General features: G+C 39.4%; 2 protein-coding genes across 4 annotated transcripts in view; one reads left to right on the top strand and one right to left on the bottom strand.

Annotated features, from left to right (window-relative positions):
• The window catches only part of SKIC3 (SKI3 subunit of superkiller complex), a 145,311-nt gene that overhangs the window by 82,447 nt on the left and 44,974 nt on the right, over positions 1-17,890 (bottom strand). Inside the window, exon 2 of the mRNA XM_082620954.1 lies at positions 1,813-1,881. The gene's annotated coding sequence lies outside the window, so the exon portion shown is untranslated. The remainder of the gene's footprint in view (positions 1-1,812; positions 1,882-17,890) is intronic.
• Positions 7,201-17,890, top strand: part of ARSK (arylsulfatase family member K) — a 43,377-nt gene continuing 32,687 nt past the window's right edge. For 2 of the 3 annotated variants that reach the window (XM_082620960.1, XM_082620959.1), the window contains exons 1-2: positions 7,202-7,422; positions 13,474-13,603. In XM_082620960.1, coding sequence (XP_082477086.1) covers positions 7,285-7,422; positions 13,474-13,603 — 268 coding nt within the window. In that variant the 5' untranslated portion in view covers positions 7,202-7,284. Of the gene's footprint in view, positions 7,423-13,473; positions 13,604-17,890 lie in introns of all 3 variants that reach the window. The other variant, XM_082620961.1, reaches the window with a different exon arrangement.

Raw genomic sequence — 17,890 nt, 5'->3', positions numbered from 1 at the left:
AATTACTCCAGCCAGAGACATTGATTGCACGAGCAAAGTTGGAGAGACAGGAATGAGCATGGCACGTGGAGGAAACAATAAGGAAACCAGGCTGAATGGAACAGAAGGGACTTGCTGAAGAACAGGAAAATTAGGCTGGGCAGGTAAAGTAGAGCACCAGATTACAGAAGACCTTGAAAACGAGACAGACAAATCTGGATTTAAATGGAGCAGCAAACATGGAGCTGTCAAATGCTTCTAAGTAGGTTACTTTTTTTTTTTTTTTTGCGGTACACGGGCCTCTCACTGTTGTGGCCTCTCCTGTTGCGGAGCACAGGCTCCGGATGCTTAGGCTCAGCGGCCATGGCTCACGGGCCCAGCCGCTCTGCGGCATATGGGAGCTTCCCGGACCGGAGCACGAACCCGTGACCCCTGCATCGGCAGGTGGACTCTCAACCACTGCGCCACCAGGGAAGCCCATAAGTAGGTTACTTTTAAAGACCATATGAGACAAACTCCATTCTTCTCTTGGTAACCAGTTCTAATGTTCAATACCCTTCTACATCCCTATATGTCTCCACATATAATTACACCTACACTTGCTGCAGTGGAAGGCTCTATTCTTCTCCTACTGTTCCTTATTCAGCTGATTTGGCATTTAGCATAATAAGCTAGCACTGAGGCCCTCTCTCTGCACCTAAAATACATATATATACATAAATACTAGTTTCAGGAGATTATTTTTTTTAAAGACAAAATAATCTGCTGCTTTCTAGCCCTGAAAATTTCTTCCCCTTTTTTGGGAAGTGGTGTGGAGGAGGAAGAGGCTCATCCACTCATGTTCTAGACAAAGCTTTACGGAACACGGAACACTAACCATCTACTAGGTACCATCAAACCCATTTCCTTTCACAAAGTGGAAAGCTAATACCCAAAATGAGTCTATGTAACCTCATATTCCTCTCTTTGGGATACTTCCCTCTATTCCAAGCATTTCCAACACTTCAGAGAAAACTCTGGCTCTCTTACAAGTGTCTTTAATAGTCTTCCACAGCCCCACACATTTTCCCCTTATACCTCTCCTCCCATTTTTTCTCCTCAGTCTCAACGACTTTTTTAAATAAGAGTGTTCATGTAGCACGTTTTCACCCAATGAAGGTTTTTTTTTTTACTACCAACCTAAAAGGGTTTTTATTCAACAGATCAAGCATAAAGAGCAATAACTATATCGAAAAAAAAGAAAGTGACAACCATGCCAAAAGACAATGATATACCTCAAAACTAACATAGATAGATGAACTGATATGTCCTACACACTCCAGCTAAAGCTATGGAAACTTAAGCTACATTCAGTTGTGGAGATACAAAGATTCCACAAAGCAAAAATAAGAAGAATAATTTAAAAAATAGTAACAATAATGACACTGGAAGTTAATTACAGAAAAGTAAAAAATGATACCTTTAAATCTAATTACAAAAGTCTAAAGGTACTTTGTGATGACCATAACCTACACCATTAAACCTTCCTTCTGGGGCCTCCCTGGTGGCGCAGTGGTTGAGAGTCCGCCTGCCGATGCAGGGGATACGGGTTCGTGCCCCGGTCTGGGAGGATCCCATATGCCGCGGAGCGGCTGGGCCCGTGAGCCATGGCCGCTGGGCCTGCGCATCCGGAGCCTGTGCTCCGCAACGGGAGAGGCCACAACAGTGAGAGGCCCGCATACCGCAAAAAAAAAAAAAAAAAAAAAAACCTTCCTTCTGAAAAGAATCAGTAAAAACAATCATTAAGTAAAAGTAGACTCCAATTACCTATTATTTAGCATTCTAGACACTTACCTTTTACCTATTATCACTTTATCTTCTCTTTAAATTGAATTTCAGATTGTTCCTTAAATGTTTATCCATCTACATTAAGTAAAATATAAGACAGGCACATAAAAAAGATGATATACACAACCCAAAACATATTGAATTTTTGAAAACATCGGATTCGGGTTCAATTTTCATAATTCATAATTAAAACATGAGAAATAATTATGTACAATTTTCCAACTTTTTTCTTTCCCAAAGAGACACTAATCGTAATCTCCAAATTTCTGAATCAGTCTAAACTGTGTTGCCATAGCCACAAGGTGTAAAAGGAACATCATAAAAAATCAGACAGACTCAGAAAAAAATTACAGAAACTCAAAATACACCGACTTCAACATAAAAAACTGAGCCAGAAGAGAATATCACCTATTTCTACGCTACTTTGCTTTGAATCTAGGACAATTAAGGGCACTGTTTACTCACAATCTGCAAGCTGACTACACTAAAGTGAATCTTGTTCTAAGCCACATAAGGAATTATAAACATGAAAAAAAGTTGCCCATATGATGCAACTAGACTAGTTTGTAATTTAATAAAATAGAGCAGACTTTTTTTTAAATATTAAAAATCCATCTAAATAGCCATCTGAAATACTAACACAAACTTTACACGACTACAAATTCTAAGTATCTTTTGATGGTATCTCTGGAATGGATTCTGTCAAACAAAATTAATCTAGAATGCTTCCTGGAGAGAATGGAGGTAGTTTTGAAAAACTGAATAAAGTAAAAATGGAAACAATGCTACTTTAGAACTAGGAAATGAACAAAATTTAGGTGAACCTGGTAGGGATGAAGACATGTACTAGTGATATACGTACTTAAATAGAAGGGTTAGTTCCACAGAAAAGGGTCTTACTGGTAAGAAGAGAAAGTACTGTGATCCTAATAATGTTTAGGAAAGTAAAATAAAAGTTAAACACGGGGTGAGGAGGTAAAATAAAAGTTAAAGCCTGACTCCCCATTTCACTAACTTCTTTAAGCCGCCAGCCAGCTACAAATGATTACCCTCCTCACTCAACCTAATTTTACTGATTTACTCAGTTGTTTCAACTCTGTTCTTACAAAATGCCCCAGATTTTGTCAGCCCCTTCATCCTGCCATATCCACCCACCAAGTCAAGAAAGATGGATCTGGATTCAAGTCTCCGCAGATCTTGGGCACCTTACTTCACCTCCAAGCCTATTTCTTCATTGGTAAAGTGAGAACGAGATCACTTACCTGATATGTACATAGATGGAGTACCTGAACACAATAGCTATTAGCTCTGTTGTCCGTATCTCCTACCACCCTCTCAATCAACTTCACTACTTTTTTCCCATTCCTAACCAACAGTGGTTATTATATACTTTCTCTACACATTTAAAATCCCCAATCCTTCCTTCCTTGATCTCTCAAGAAGCAACCTTCTTGCCTACGTTCTTCAAAAGACAGCTATCATCAAACACAAGTATCTCCTTCAAATTAGTCATTACACAAATACTAGACTAAAGCCTGCAACTTAACAGATGCTTTATGTTCTATACAGATGTATTCTGTCTCTCAGGTCAAAAAAATCCCTAAATAAAGGTGATATATTTTTGGAGTTCCTTACGTACCCAACACCTACCAAATACTATGACCTTCCAGCTTCCAAAGCCTACTCAAAAACATTTAGTTTCCCCACTGTCAAAAAGCAGTAATTCTGGGCTTCCCTGGTGGCGCAGTGGTTGAGAATCTGCCTGCTAATGCAGGGGACACGGGTTCGAGCCCTGGTCTGGGAGGATCCCACATGCCGCGGAGCAACTAGGCCCGTGAGCCACAACTACTGAGCCTGCGCGTCTGGAGCCTGTGCTCTGCAACAAGAGAGGCCGCCATGGTGAGAGGCCCGCGCGCCGTGATGAAGAGTGGCCCCCGCTTGCCACAACTGGAGAAAGCCCTCGCACAGAAACGAAGACACAACACAGCAAAAATAAATTAATTAATTAATAATAAAAAAAAAAAATTAAAAAAAAAAGCAGTAATTCTCAATTTGCTAAAGTGAGAAAGGAAGAATCCCCTTTTCAATATTAGCTCATATTACTTTTTTCACCACTCCCCAATGCTTTCCACATCTCCGTCTTTACTTCTCCCATTCAGCTTGTCCACACTTGCTTCTGCCTACTCAAATGCTACATGTAATTCATAGCCAAATTCAAGTGTCAAGCATAAAGCCATCTCAGATAAATCTTACACTAGAGTCTGAACTTACAACACTTACTGTCTCTACTAACATTACCAAAAATGTATTCAAAGGAATATTAACGTGCTTAAAGTTGTTAACAATATGACCTCGTAATTTTGTGAATACTACACACTATATGTATCACTCTTTTAAAGTCACAGTGCATGTTAGCATTTTAAAGGCTCTGAGAAACCCTATAGTAGAGACCCAAATTTAGTTTAACCCAGCAACTCTGAAACTTATATTACTATGGAACTTTCTTTGTTTTTGGCCACGTGGCACGGCTTGCAAGATCTTAGTTCTACAACCAGAGATTGAACCCACGACCTTGGCAGTGAAAGCGTGGAGTCCCAATCACTGGACCACCAGGGAATCCCCACTATGGAACATTTATTTCAATGAACAGCAATTAACATTGTGAAGCACACTAACATTCTTCAAAGTACCATTTGGGATATTCTGGTTTGGGGTTTTTTGTTTGGCAGTTAACTGTACTTTTTGTTACCTTTTATACTGTTATTAAATTTACAGGTCTGTGAGTATTTGTTTCCCACAACTAGACTGGAGGTTCGTTAGGAAAAAAAACTATTCCTATTACTCTCTTTTATTTCCTAGTGTGTGGTACATTGTGGATATTCAACAAAGAGTCATAGAATCACAGCAGGTGAAGATAATACCGAATTTGTTCCAAATGGTCACTAACTGCAAACTTAGTCTCCTTTTCTTAGGGCTGAATATAGTGCTGCTGGTATTTTGGACATTAAAAAACTATGAAGAGCCAAAACCTAGACCAAGACTTTCAACTGAAGACTTTGCTGAACCGCAAAGTATTTCACTAAAGCAGGTAACCCGTAACGTAGATATCTTTAACTGATGACCTAAACATACACATAATGGAGCCCTCCTTCACTACAATACACTACATACACACATGTACACACAGAAAGATGTGCACAAACAACTCAGAAGTACCTTTTCCGACAGGGTAAGTGACTGATTAGCAAACATGCTTTATGTCCAGAAAAGAGTGATCAAATAACAAACAAACCTGAAATTATGTGATAATTACCCAAAGGAACTGGGGGAGACCTGGGGGAAAAAAATTGGTGGGGAAGGTGAAAAGGGCTGTTGAAAGGGAGAGATTATTCATGTAAAAGTGAAGGTAAATGGACTAATGAACAGTCAAAAGTAGAGGGAGACTGACTGCAGCTCAAAATATGGACTTTTAATAATTAAACCTGTACAAATATGGCACAGGCCCCTCGAAAGAAGTGTTTCTCCCATCACTGGAGATGAAAAGGTGCAGACTGCACAATCCACCTGGGAGGAATATTGTACAACAACTTGAATGTAGATGAGAATAAGACTAGAAGTCTCTTAGATTTTTCCAGCGCTATATGTCTGGGACCCTAAAATATCTATCTCACTCCAACCCAGTACAGCACCTGCTCCCACTGACACTGCCAAGGGGAGAGAGAGAAAGAAAAAGATGTGTTCCTGTCATCCTGACCGGGAACTCAGAATACACGTCTTGTGACAACAAGGCCAAAGAGAGTAAATAGTTTACAAAAATCAATAATATGCCACAGATAAAGTTAAATATATTTTTTATGAACCTAAATGTCAGTCAACATTGTTTCTATGGTAAAATGTGTTCTACATTCCAAATTAACTCAAAACAAGTATTTGAAACATAGCCTGTTCATGAGGGAGCCTATGTGTATTACCTTTCATACTGTATTATTATTTTATTTTTTTCCCTAGAGTGTAAGGTCCTTATGGTCAGGTACTATTGTTTATATATTTGTCTGCTCCCATAGATTTTTAGCATGCTGCTTGATTAACAATGCTGCTTCACTAACAGAGATTAAGTTCACTAGAATGGCATAACATTTTGCAGTTAATTAGAGACAGCATGGCAATGAGTTAGGGAAGAGACTACTCAAATTCAAGTCCTACTCAGACTGGCTCCCTGTGTAACCTTAGGCAGGTCATTTAATCTGTCCAAGTCTCAGCTTTCCTATCTGAAAAATGATGAAAGTGAGGATTACAGAAAATACTCCATGTAAAAGTACCTGGCACAAAACAGGCGCTCAATAAATGCGTAGTATAATACCCAGCACATAATAAGCACCATATGAGTGTTAAATAAATAAGGTCTGTCCTTTTTACAATTACTGTATGCAAAAATACTGTCAAATATTAGTATTAAAGGTTGATTTTATGTAAATAAATACAACTCCTTTTTCTGTCAAAATACTAAAACGACTAATGTGAGGCACAAATTATATACCTGAAACTATAATAATGAAATCAGGAATCTGGATCTGGGACAGAAACCTGCTTCTTCCAGATTTCTCCAAAGGAGTTCAACAGTCAAGAGGACCAGTAATTTTTCAAAACCACTGCAACAAAACAATGGTAGTCTGAATCTACGTCGAACACGTCACACAGCCCAACATTTCTCCCTCTGAGAACCCGTCCAGCTTCTCTCCCTTGCACTCTGAAGGTAAAGTCCACCTAAGCTTATCCTCACCTAGAAGATGAAACTTTTCTTACCAGGCCCGGCTCCTCACCCCACCAGAGCACAATAAATCCTTACTGCACAGGCAAAGCGGCGAATAGGATGAGGCAGGCTAGAAATATCCTTGGGAGGAAGGTATTCGAGGGGCCACCCGGTATCCATATGGCACCTTAGGCGGTCCAGAGGCCCCACAACGAACCGCCCAATCCAACTTAAGTGACAGACGCGCTGCCACCTCATCATCTCCCAGTTCACGGTCTCACCTAACACTCAGCCACGCTTGCTCGGCGCAAAACAAGCAGCCTCGGCCCCTGATCCTTTCTCTCTCTAGGAAACATTTCAACTGCCTACCGGCTCCAACTTCTGCAAAAGCGACAGCGACCAAAACCAACCTGGGACAGATAGATGCTTCTCCTACAGACGCCAAATCTGAAGTCAGAGCGCATGCGCATTTCCCAAGCATCGCTCACGTGACCGGGTTTTAGTTCGCTCGGTATTTGATTAAAAAGCCTTAACGTGAGTCGAGAAAGGGGAATTCCTCCTTCGCGCATGTGCCCAGCCCGAGCCTGATGGGAGTTGTAGTTCCACGGGTGAAGGAAACCGAACCGCGATCTCTGCGATCCCCGCCTTCCTCTTCTCGGGTGGAACTTCCTAGGGGGAGGGGCAGGGTCCAGCGCCCAGAGGCCGGGCTCCCAGAACAGCTCCCCGTGATGCTGCTGCTGTGGGTGGCGGTGGTCGCAGTCTCGGCGCTGGCAACAACAGCTCCTGGGGCAGGTGGGCAGAGGCGGGGAGCAGTTCAGGCTTGGCCAGATGCGCCTAACGTGGTGCTAGTCGTGAGCGACTCCTTTGTAAGTATGGAAAGGCAGGGGAGGGGGCGCCCCGCTACACACCCGCGACCGGCCCACAGCCCTTCCTGTGCTGCTGGCTTTGGGGAGCAGAATCTGAGACTTTCAAACGTGTTTTACCCTGATGCAAAGTAAGAAATGCATTTTACCTTGAGGCCCCGTACACACATACGTGCACCACATAGATATGCATGTAAAACAAATAAAACATACTTTAGTAAGATGCACTCCAATTAGCATCTTTGCAATTTTTTTTAATTGCTGACCTCGACCCACTAAATTATCTTACCACTACTAATAAACTTTCAATCCATACCCCCACGTGATTCAATTGTGGGGAAAAATACCATTCTATCTCAACATAAAAGCCTGTTAGCTTTCCAGCGGTCAACGTTATTTTTATTACGCAGGTGTCTGATAATCCTGTTAGTACTGATTTATATTCATTAGTTGATATAATTTGACACTCACCCATATTCCAGATGAATTGTGTATGTGTGTGTACGTGTGTTGTTGTTGCTGTTTAATCCCAAACTTAACGTTTTTGTAACTCTCCCAGGCCATCAACTAAAAAGAATACTACTGTCAACATTACCTGATACTTTTAGTATTATCCATGATATTAAACCTAATGCTTGGACAAATGTTTGGTTACTAATTATAATATTAGTTTTTTGTGACTGGGTGTTACTGTGGTCACATAGATTATTGGTGTTAAGCATGTCTGGCACCAAAGAGTGCTTTTAATCATTATGTTGTATTGCCTTTCCTCATAGATTAACCCGTGATGATTAAAGTTACATAATCTGGATATACCCATAGGGTTTGCTGAGAATATTAAAGTAATCTTTATGATTACCTAAACTTAGGAAACAGGCAATATTGGAGAGTAACATGAAAGAGGTTTATTAGGGAGTACTCATGAGATCAAAGGTAAAGGAAGAAAGCAAGATTGTGCAGAAAGAAGTTGAGTTTTGTCACTGTCTCACTGGAGGCCTCAGCTGATCTTATGGGTAGTTCTCAAGCTAGTATGATGCTTCAGAACTGTTTCCATTTGTGGTGAGGAGACCAGGCCTTTGTACCCTCATGTTGGATGGCCATTACTTGTGGAATGCTCCCAGAATGAGGCACCATTTTGGGCAAGGCAACTCTCTTCAGCAGAGGCAATCTTTCACTCTAAAAGGGAACCTGCATCAAAACATCCTAGAAACTTCTGAAGATGACTGAAATATTTGGCTTATTTTTTAGTATAGTATAAGCACATAGATTTTTATATATTTTTGTATATAAATATTGTATGCAGACTAATACCTTATGAATATAAAAGAAAGGATCCTGGAAAAATACAAGCAAATCAAATTCAGCAATATATAGAAAGGGTTATACACCATGACTAAGTGTGATTTATCCCTGAAATGTAAGGTGGGTTTAACATCTGAAAATCAGTCAGTGTAGCAGAACACGTTAATTGAATGAAGGGCAAAAAACACGTGATCATATCAATAGATGCAGAAACAGCATTTGACAAAATTCAATAACGCTTCATGATAAAAGCACTCAACCAAGTAGAAATAGAAGAGAATTTTTTCATTCTGATTAAGAACATCTACAGGGCTTCCCTGGTGGTGCAGTGGTTAAGAGTCTGCCTGCCGATGCAGGGGACACGGGTTAGAGCCCTGGTCTGGGAAGATCCCACATGCCGCGGAGCAACTAAGCCTGTGCACTACAACTACTGAGCCTGCGCTCTAGAGCCCACGAGCCATAACTACTGAGCCCATGTGCCACAACTACCGAAGCCTGCGCGCCTAGAGCCCATGCTCCGCAACGAGAGAAGCCACTGCAATGAGAAGCCCGCGCACCACAACGAAGAGTAGCCCCCCTTCGCTGCAACTAAAGAAAGCCCGCGCACAGCAATGAAAACCCAACGCAGCCAAAAATAAATAAATAAATTTATTAAGAAAAATAAAAGGAGACAATAACTAGAGTCACAAGAATATGGGAGAATTGCAACCCTCATACGCTACTGGTAGGAATGTAAATGGTGCAGCCACTTTGGAAAACAGTTTAGCAATTCCTAAAATGCTAAACATGAGTTACCATATGATCCAGCAATCCACTTCTAGGTATATAGCCAAGAGAAATAAAAACATATGTCCACACAAAAACTTGTACATGAATGTTAATACTGCCAAAAATTGAAAACAACCCAAATATACATCACCTGGTAAATGGATAAATAAAATTTAGTAATATTATTCAACAATAAAAAAATAAATGCAGTACTGATAACATGCTGCAGTGTGGATGAACCTAGAAATTGTTAAGCTAAGTGAAAGAAGCTACTCACAAAGGACCACATATTGTATGATTCCGTTTGTCCAAAGAAAGCAAATCTACAGAGAGAGAAAATAGAGACAGGTCAGGAATTACCTAGGGTTTGGGAAAATGGGAGGATTAGCGGATGATGGCTAAGGGATACAAGGAATACATGATGGAAGTGTTCTAAAATCGATTGTGGTGATGGTTGCACAACTCTCTGAATGTACTAAAAAGCATTGAATTGTACAAATTAAATGGGGTTTATGATGTGTGAATTACATCTTAAACCCTTTTTTTAAAAAGAGAAAATAAGGGCTTCCCTGGTGGCGCAGTGGTTGAGAGTCTGCCTGCCGATGCAGGGGACACGGGTTCGTGCCCCGGTCCGGGAAGATCCCACATGCCGCGGAGCGGCTGGGCCCGTGAGCCATGGCCACTGAGCCTGCACGTCCGGAGCCTGTGCTCCACAACGGAAGAGGCCACAGCAGTGAGAGGCCCGCGTACCGCAAAAAAAAAAAGAGAAAATAAGCACCTCTGCCAGGGTCTTAAAGGTCACAAGCATCCTCTCTGCCTCCCTCCTTCCACCCCTGCACCTGCATTGTTTTTAGTTTGGGTGAGGTTTCAGGAGTGGGAGGTGGGCACAGGACTGTATACCAGAGTCTAATGAGGATCTCATTCAGTCTGGTGAACAGATCTGAAAAGAATGCTCTTAACAGTCTTGCTTGATAATACGTCTAGACAGTTAAAGTTACTGTTACATTCTTTCATTAGAATGATGTCTTGAAATCTAAACTTCACTGGTTTTCCCTGGCCCAGAATGATGAGGAACTGAGAACCAAGTCATGGTTGTAGAAGGAGCAATCCAGATCACAAAATCGTATCTACACAAAAAGCTCATCCATCCCAAGGGGGAAAATGCCTGGACCCATGAGAGTCCAGAATAATAGCAAAATTCAGAAATTAAGGCAATTGGTATCATTTTTGTCACTTTTATGCAGAAAGCCAATTAGTGGGCCTCTTTTTCTTTTTTAAATGCCCACTGTTAGAGTACTGTATTTGTTTTGAACTGTAGGAATGACCTTGAGAAAACTGAAATGGGTCATTATTAAATTATGGAAGTTATTCTGAAAGCCATTCTGTTAAGATTTTCTCTCCCAACTAAATGTGACAGAACTATAGTTTGACCTATGACTGACTATCCATTGTGAACCACAGTACCACACTATGGAAAACTTAACTTTCTTTGTGTTTTTATCAGCTAACCATGTTAAGATCCATTTCAGTTCAGAATTATTATGTAGACCACCTCCCATTGATACCATGAGCAGTTGGTACCAGTTTTATTCTATTTTTTGAAGTATTTGCTAGTGTGTAAAAACTACATGAAGTTAAAAAACCAAAACTTCTAGAAATGTTTAATATTTTCTCTAATAATATAGTAATTTTGATCTTTCTTTAGAGTATTGGTATGCTTTTGACGTTGAGAATATGTGTAGCATAATTTAAATATTTTCTAAGAACCTAATCAAATACAAATCTTTCCACTGATGTACTTAATCCAGGTTTATTAAGCTTTGCAAAAATACACTGTTGAAGTTTGAACATATTAAATTTGCCTTTTGTAAATTGAACAGCTCTGAATTAAAGACTCGTTTCACTTAATTCACTAAATATTTGTGGAGTGCCTTATATATCTTAGGCAGTAATCTTTACGTGGACCACCTTTCACACATTCCACGTTAGAAACTTCCCCAAGTGAGGCAGTTATCCCCTCTGCCATTTGCTATCCCTGCTGCTCTGCACTTTAAAGATCCCTGCTTTCTAGCCTGCTTTCAATGCAGATGAAGTCCTTGTACCAGTCATAGAAATGAGTCAAGAAATTGCTAACATGAGTTATAGATACACTGCTGTAGCCGTTTGCAGTGGTCGTTACACCCATTTGAACCTAGCCTGCAGGACTTGGAGTCCAAGCCTCACTATTTGAATCATTGCAGTGCTTCTGCCACATGACTATGTGCTGCATCCTCCAGCTAGATGAACCTGGGTGGCTGGGTTGTCTAGATTACAACCAGTGGCCACAAATGGTTATTATCCCCCATATCCAAAAGATTGTAGGAATAATACATCTAGGCATTTGGGATTTACGAGGATAAGTTTCTGAGAGTTTGAATTTATGAATTTAATAAAATTCTTATGCACTTTTGTCTTGGGCTCCCTAGCTCATCATTCAGGAAGTCAGGAGTTGTTTGCTTAGCATTCAGTGATAACTCCTGCTAGAAGTGGTATTTATTTCAACATACAAGCATGCTCTAATATTCCCCATCTTTAAAAACACCTGACCTTAATCCCACATTTATCCTCCAGCTAATTCTCTCTAACATCCATCCCATTTTTCTGTTTCTCTTTGCAAAACAACTACTTAGAAGAGGTTTTTTCACCATGTCACCTCCCATTCTCTTTTCCCTGTCTGCTTTAGATGTCCATCCCTACAACTCCATTGGAAGTGCTCTTGTCAGCATCACCAAATATCTCCATCCTACTAATTCCAGTGTGCATTTTCTGGCCTTCTTTTACACACCCTCTCAACACAGCTATTACCCTTTCTTGACACACTGTCTTTTCTCAGCTTTCATGAGTCTCAGTCTACTGATATCTTCCTCCCTCACTGGCCGTTCTTTCTCAGTTTCCCATGCTGCCTTCTCCTCTTATTCGGGACTCCTCAGGGTTCCTTTCTTTCCTCTCTTTTCACTATCTCCCTTAAAGGTTTCATTCAGTCTCACACTTTTCAATACCATGAATATGTTAAAGACTTATTTCACCAGGATAGAATTCTCTGAGCTCCAGATTCCTGTCTGTACCTCATAGCCTAATTTATATATCCATTTGGAAGTCTCAGACATCTCAAAGATTTATGTATATCCCGTATTTTGGATTGGTTCACTTTTAAACTGTTTATTTACGATTACATTGAAAACATACAATAGATATAACTCCAGGACTGGAGTTACGTCCTTTTTTCTCTTTTCGCTCTTTACCAAGAAGAGTTCTTCAATTCCCAATTTGATTCCAAAATGCATATCTCCAACCCAAACATCTCTTCCAATCTTCAGGCTCATTTCTCTAGCTGCTTAGTAGTTATCTCCACTTAAGTCCTGCAGGTATCTCTAACTTTACATGTCCCTTAAGTTATTTGAATGGCTGATCCTTCTCATTCTTTAGGTCTCACTTCCCAGAGAAGCCTTCCCTGTATCAAAGTACGTCTCCCTTGTTATTCTGTATCTTAGGTTTTTCTCAAAGCACATATCACAGTAACTTGTAATTATTCTTAGTTTATTTAAGAGTATGTTTTTTGCCTCCCCTACTAGACTGTAAGCTTCATGAGGCCAGGGACTCTGTTTTTATTCACCATTGTATCTCCAGATCTTTCACAGTGCCTGGCACATACTAAATACTCAATAAACATTGGTTCACTCAGTCCATCATCCCCCAGAAACTAACTTTCCAGGAAGTTCCTTTAATTTATTTACTATATTCAAATGGCTCCAGATGTCACACTACATTGAATTCTCAATATTATGAACCAGAGAATGATAACAGTTTCTCTACCTGTTTTTATCTTTTGAGGATTCTTAGGAACATATTGAAGTCTTTTGCTACTTGTGAATTTTATGGTTAAAATTAAAGGAAATTATTTTCTTTTGTGATGTAATCAATGGTAATTAAATTTCTTTATTCCAGGATGGAAGGCTAACATTTTATCCAGGAAGTCAGGTAGTGAAACTTCCTTTTATCAACTTCATGAAAGCACACGGCACTTCCCTTCTGAATGCCTACACAAACTCTCCGATCTGCTGCCCATCGCGCGCAGGTATGCGCATGCTTTAATATTACTGGAAGTGGTCCCATACTGAAAATGTTTTCACAATTTAAAAAATTATACCCCAAAATAGGATAGTAAGTCATATTTGGCATCTAATAAAAAAAATTTAATATATGTGATGTGTGTTATAAGGTATGTATTGGGTATTGGGGTTTTTTAAGAATAGGAATTTTATCACCTAAATTGGTATTTAGTTCAAGTATTATTGTTTCATTTCCCTTAGGATTGGTGACAAAAAATCTTTTGACTATCCAGGCAAATTAGGAAATGCTCATATTCCCTTGAAGAGTTCTGTTTCCAAGGAAATTTTTTAGTAAGAGATAGGGAGTTGGGAGGAGACTTCAAAGTATACCACAAAGTAGTTAGAACTTTTCAGATATATCTGGATTTTTCTGTATTATTTCAGATTACATATTTTTTCTCTTCAGTTTCAATTCACTTCTATCCCAAATCTAATTGTTCACTTTTATTATAGTAATTTAACAAATAGGCATAGTTTTAATGGCAAAATAACAGTGATATTAAGCCATGACTAACTGAAAAATTGGGGAAAAATGACATTTTTATAAATTCTATTGTCTGATAGAGTTGTTTTCTTTCTCCTCTAATTTATGATTGTTTGTTTTGGAACTCATAAATAGCACCCAACAATTTTCTTTTGTCCATAAGTTCCTGACATCATATTCTCTGCGATTTGAGTCACAAGTTCTTTCACCTACATTTTCAGCACCATCAACTATATAATCACCAATGATTAAAGGAAACCTAAACTCTATTATAAATATTTCAGTGATGAAGGACCAGGTATATTAAAAACACGTTTGTTAATTTTTTTATTCTTTATTGAGCAAGTGGAATGAGCAATGGACCAGGGTGAGGTGATGTCTGGATTCCAATCCTCAATGGACCATGTCAAGCAAGTCCCTCAGTTTATCTACAGAATGCCGTATGTGCTGTGTCCCTCACAGTGTTGTTCCCAGCATCAAATGAGATAATGGATTTTAAAAAGTGCTCAATGAACTCTAAAGGTTTCAAAAATGTTAGGTGATGCTTTTTCTGGAAGAAGTATATTTTGGAGAGTTTGAACAAAGAGAAGGAATAATAGTAATAAAAACTAACATTTATTGCATTCTTACTATGTGCCTGGCAATATAACTGCCTTACATGTCTTAATTTATATAATTCCCCACATTTTCACAAAGTAGATATTGTTATTATCCCCATTTTGCAGATGTAAACTAAAGTACTGAAAGGTTAAATAACTTATCAAAGGCCACTCAGTAACTAGCATCATTGGAATTCAAAGCCGAGTAATGCCCCATTCCACTCCTCAAAAAGAAAGCATTTTGTTAGATGAGAAAAGGATTCAACCCTGCCATGTGTGTACACAGAAAAGGGAAAAGGAAAGGGATTTCTTTCCAGTTTTACTGAGATGTAATCGACATATAACACTGTATTAGTTTAAGGTATACACCATATTCTAGAGAAAATAAGAACATTTCCATGAGTTGAACCAGTCAGATTAGGCTTATGTGCATCCACATAACACTTCTGGCAATCTGTCCCCAATAGACAGCCATAATGCTACCTCCCAAAAAAACAACAATGAAGTAACTACCAAAGCTAAGCTCCAACACTGGGGCCTTATTAACACTTGTGTCCCCAACAGCAACATAACTGCTGAACACGTGATAAATGCCATAGTCAACCCGCAATCAGTAAGGACCTGCTATCTGCCTGATCACCAGGTTTTCAGAATCTGAAACAGACATTTTAGGAAATAATTATAACAATTAATGAAAGCAGGTATGAAGTTCTGTTAATTTTTTATTCTTTATTGAGCAAGTGGAATGAGATAACATAAAGAAAGACTCCGCACTCTATCTGCACAAAGCAGAGGAGGCTAAAGTACTGAAGGGATGCTTATACTGAATTATAAAGGCACACAGGTAGACAAGGTGATGAATCAGACAAGACACAGCAAATACACTAAGATGCAACATCTCTTCACTAAAAATTTCATTTAGTCTCAATCAGCAATCTAGGTTATTACACATAAGTAATCACACATTTGCTACTGACTAGTTGCTCATCTTTGCTTTCTATTTTTTCATTTACTTGTATCTTCTTCAGTTTCTGTCATCAGTGTCTTAAAGTTTTTAGTGTACAGATCTTTCATCTCCTTGGTTAAATTTATTCATTAGTATTTTATTCTTTTTTATACAATTGTAAATGGATTTTTTGGGTAATTTTTTTCTGATAGTTCATCATTAGTATATAAAATGCAACTGATTTTTGCATATTGATTTTATATCCTGCAACTTTACTGAATGTATTGATTAGTTCTAACAGTTTTTTGGTAAAGTCTTTATGGTTTTCTATATATAATATCATGTTTCTGCAAATAGGGACAATTTTACTTATTCTTTTCTGATTTGGATGCTTTTTATTTATTTTTCTTGCTTAACTGCTCAGGCTAGGATTTCTAGAACTGTGTTGAATAAGAGTGTTGAGAGTGGGCACCCTTGTCTCATTCCTGATCTTAGAGGAAAAACTTTTAGCTTTTTACCATTGAATATGATGTTAGCTGTGGGCTTCTATATATTCCTTCTATACCCAGTTTGTCAAGAGGTTTTTTTAAATTGGAGTATAGTTGCTTTACAATGTTGTGTTAGTTTCTGCTGTACAAGGAAGTGAATCAGCTATATGTATACATATATCCCCTCCCTCTTGGACCTCCCTCCCACTCCTCCCCCATCCCACCCATCTACCTCATCAAAGAGCACTGAGCTGAGCTCCCTGTGCTATACAGCAGATTCCCACTAGCTATCTATTTTACACATGGTAGTGTATATATGTCAATCCTAATCTCTCAATTCATCCCACATGAATGAATGCTGAAATTTGTCAAAGGCTTTTTCTGCATCTATTGAGATGATCATATTTTTTATCCCTCATTTTGCTAATGTGGTATATCACATTGATTGATTTGCAGATGTTTTTTTTTTTTTTTTTTTTTTTTTTTTTGCGGTATGCGGGCCTCTCACTGTTGTGGCCTCCCCCGCTGCGGAGCACAGGCTCCGGACGCGCAGGCCCAGCGGCCATGGCTCACGGGCCCAGCTGCTCCGCGGCATGTGGGATCCTCCCAGACCGGGGCACGAACCCGTATCCCCTGCATCGGCAGGCGGACTCTCAACCACCGCGCCACCAGGGAGGCCCTGATTTGCAGATGTTGAACCATCTTTGCCTTCCTGGAGTAAATCCCAATTGATCATGATGTACGATTCTTTCAAAGTATTGTTAAATTAGGTTTGCTAATATTTTGTTGAGAATTTTTGCATCTATGTTCATCAGAGATCTTGGCCTATAATTTCCTTTTCTTGTAGTGTCCTTGTCTTGTTTTGCTATCATGGTATTGCTGGCCTCATGAGTTTGGAAATGTTTCCTCATCTTCTCTTTTCTGGAAGAGTTTGAGATGGATTGTTTTTTTGTTTTTGTTTTTTAAATGTACCTCATTGGCTTATTCTTTTTTTTAATTTATTTATTTTATTTATTTATTTTTGGCTGTGTTGGGTCTTCATTGCTGCACGAAGTTCTCCCAAACTTTATTGTGGGCTTTCTCTAGTTGCGTCCAGTGGGGGCTACTCTTCGTTGAGGTGCGCAGGCTTCTCACTGTGGTGGCTTCTCTTGTTGAGAAACATGGGCCCTAGGCACGCAGGCTTCAGTAGTTGTGGCTCGTGGGCTCTAGAGCGCAGGCTCAGTAGTTGTGGTGCACAGGCTTAGTTGCTCTGTGGCACGTGGGATCTTCCCAGACCAGGGATCGAATCCGCGTCACCTGCACTGGCAGGCAGATTCTTAACCACTGCGCCACCAGGGAAGCCCCAGAAGGATTAGTTTTAATTCTGATTTAAATGTTTGATAGAATGCACCAGTGAAGCCATCTGGTCCTGGACATTTCTTCATTTGGAGGTTTTTGATTACCGATTCAATCTCCTTACTTATAATTGGTCTGTTCAGCTTTTCTATTTTTTCATGATTCAATCTTGTTAGGTTTTACATTTCTAGGACCATATCCAATTCTTCCAATTTGTTAGTATAATTGTTCATGGTAGTTAGTCTCTTATGATCCTTTGTCTTTCTGTGGTATCAGTTGTAATGTCTCCTCCTTAATTCCTAATTTTATTTGAGTCCTCTTGTTTCTTTCTTGGAAAGTCTAGCTAAGGATTTGTCCATTTTATTTAAGAAAAAAACAAATCTTAGTTTGTTTGTTTGTTT

The sequence above is a fragment of the Mesoplodon mirus genome, assembly GCF_964341445.2.
Source record: "Mesoplodon mirus genome assembly, chromosome: 5".
NCBI lineage: Eukaryota > Metazoa > Chordata > Mammalia > Artiodactyla > Ziphiidae > Mesoplodon > Mesoplodon mirus.
The sequence above is the reverse complement of the archived record's forward strand: the minus strand, read 5'-3'. Positions and strand labels throughout refer to the sequence as shown.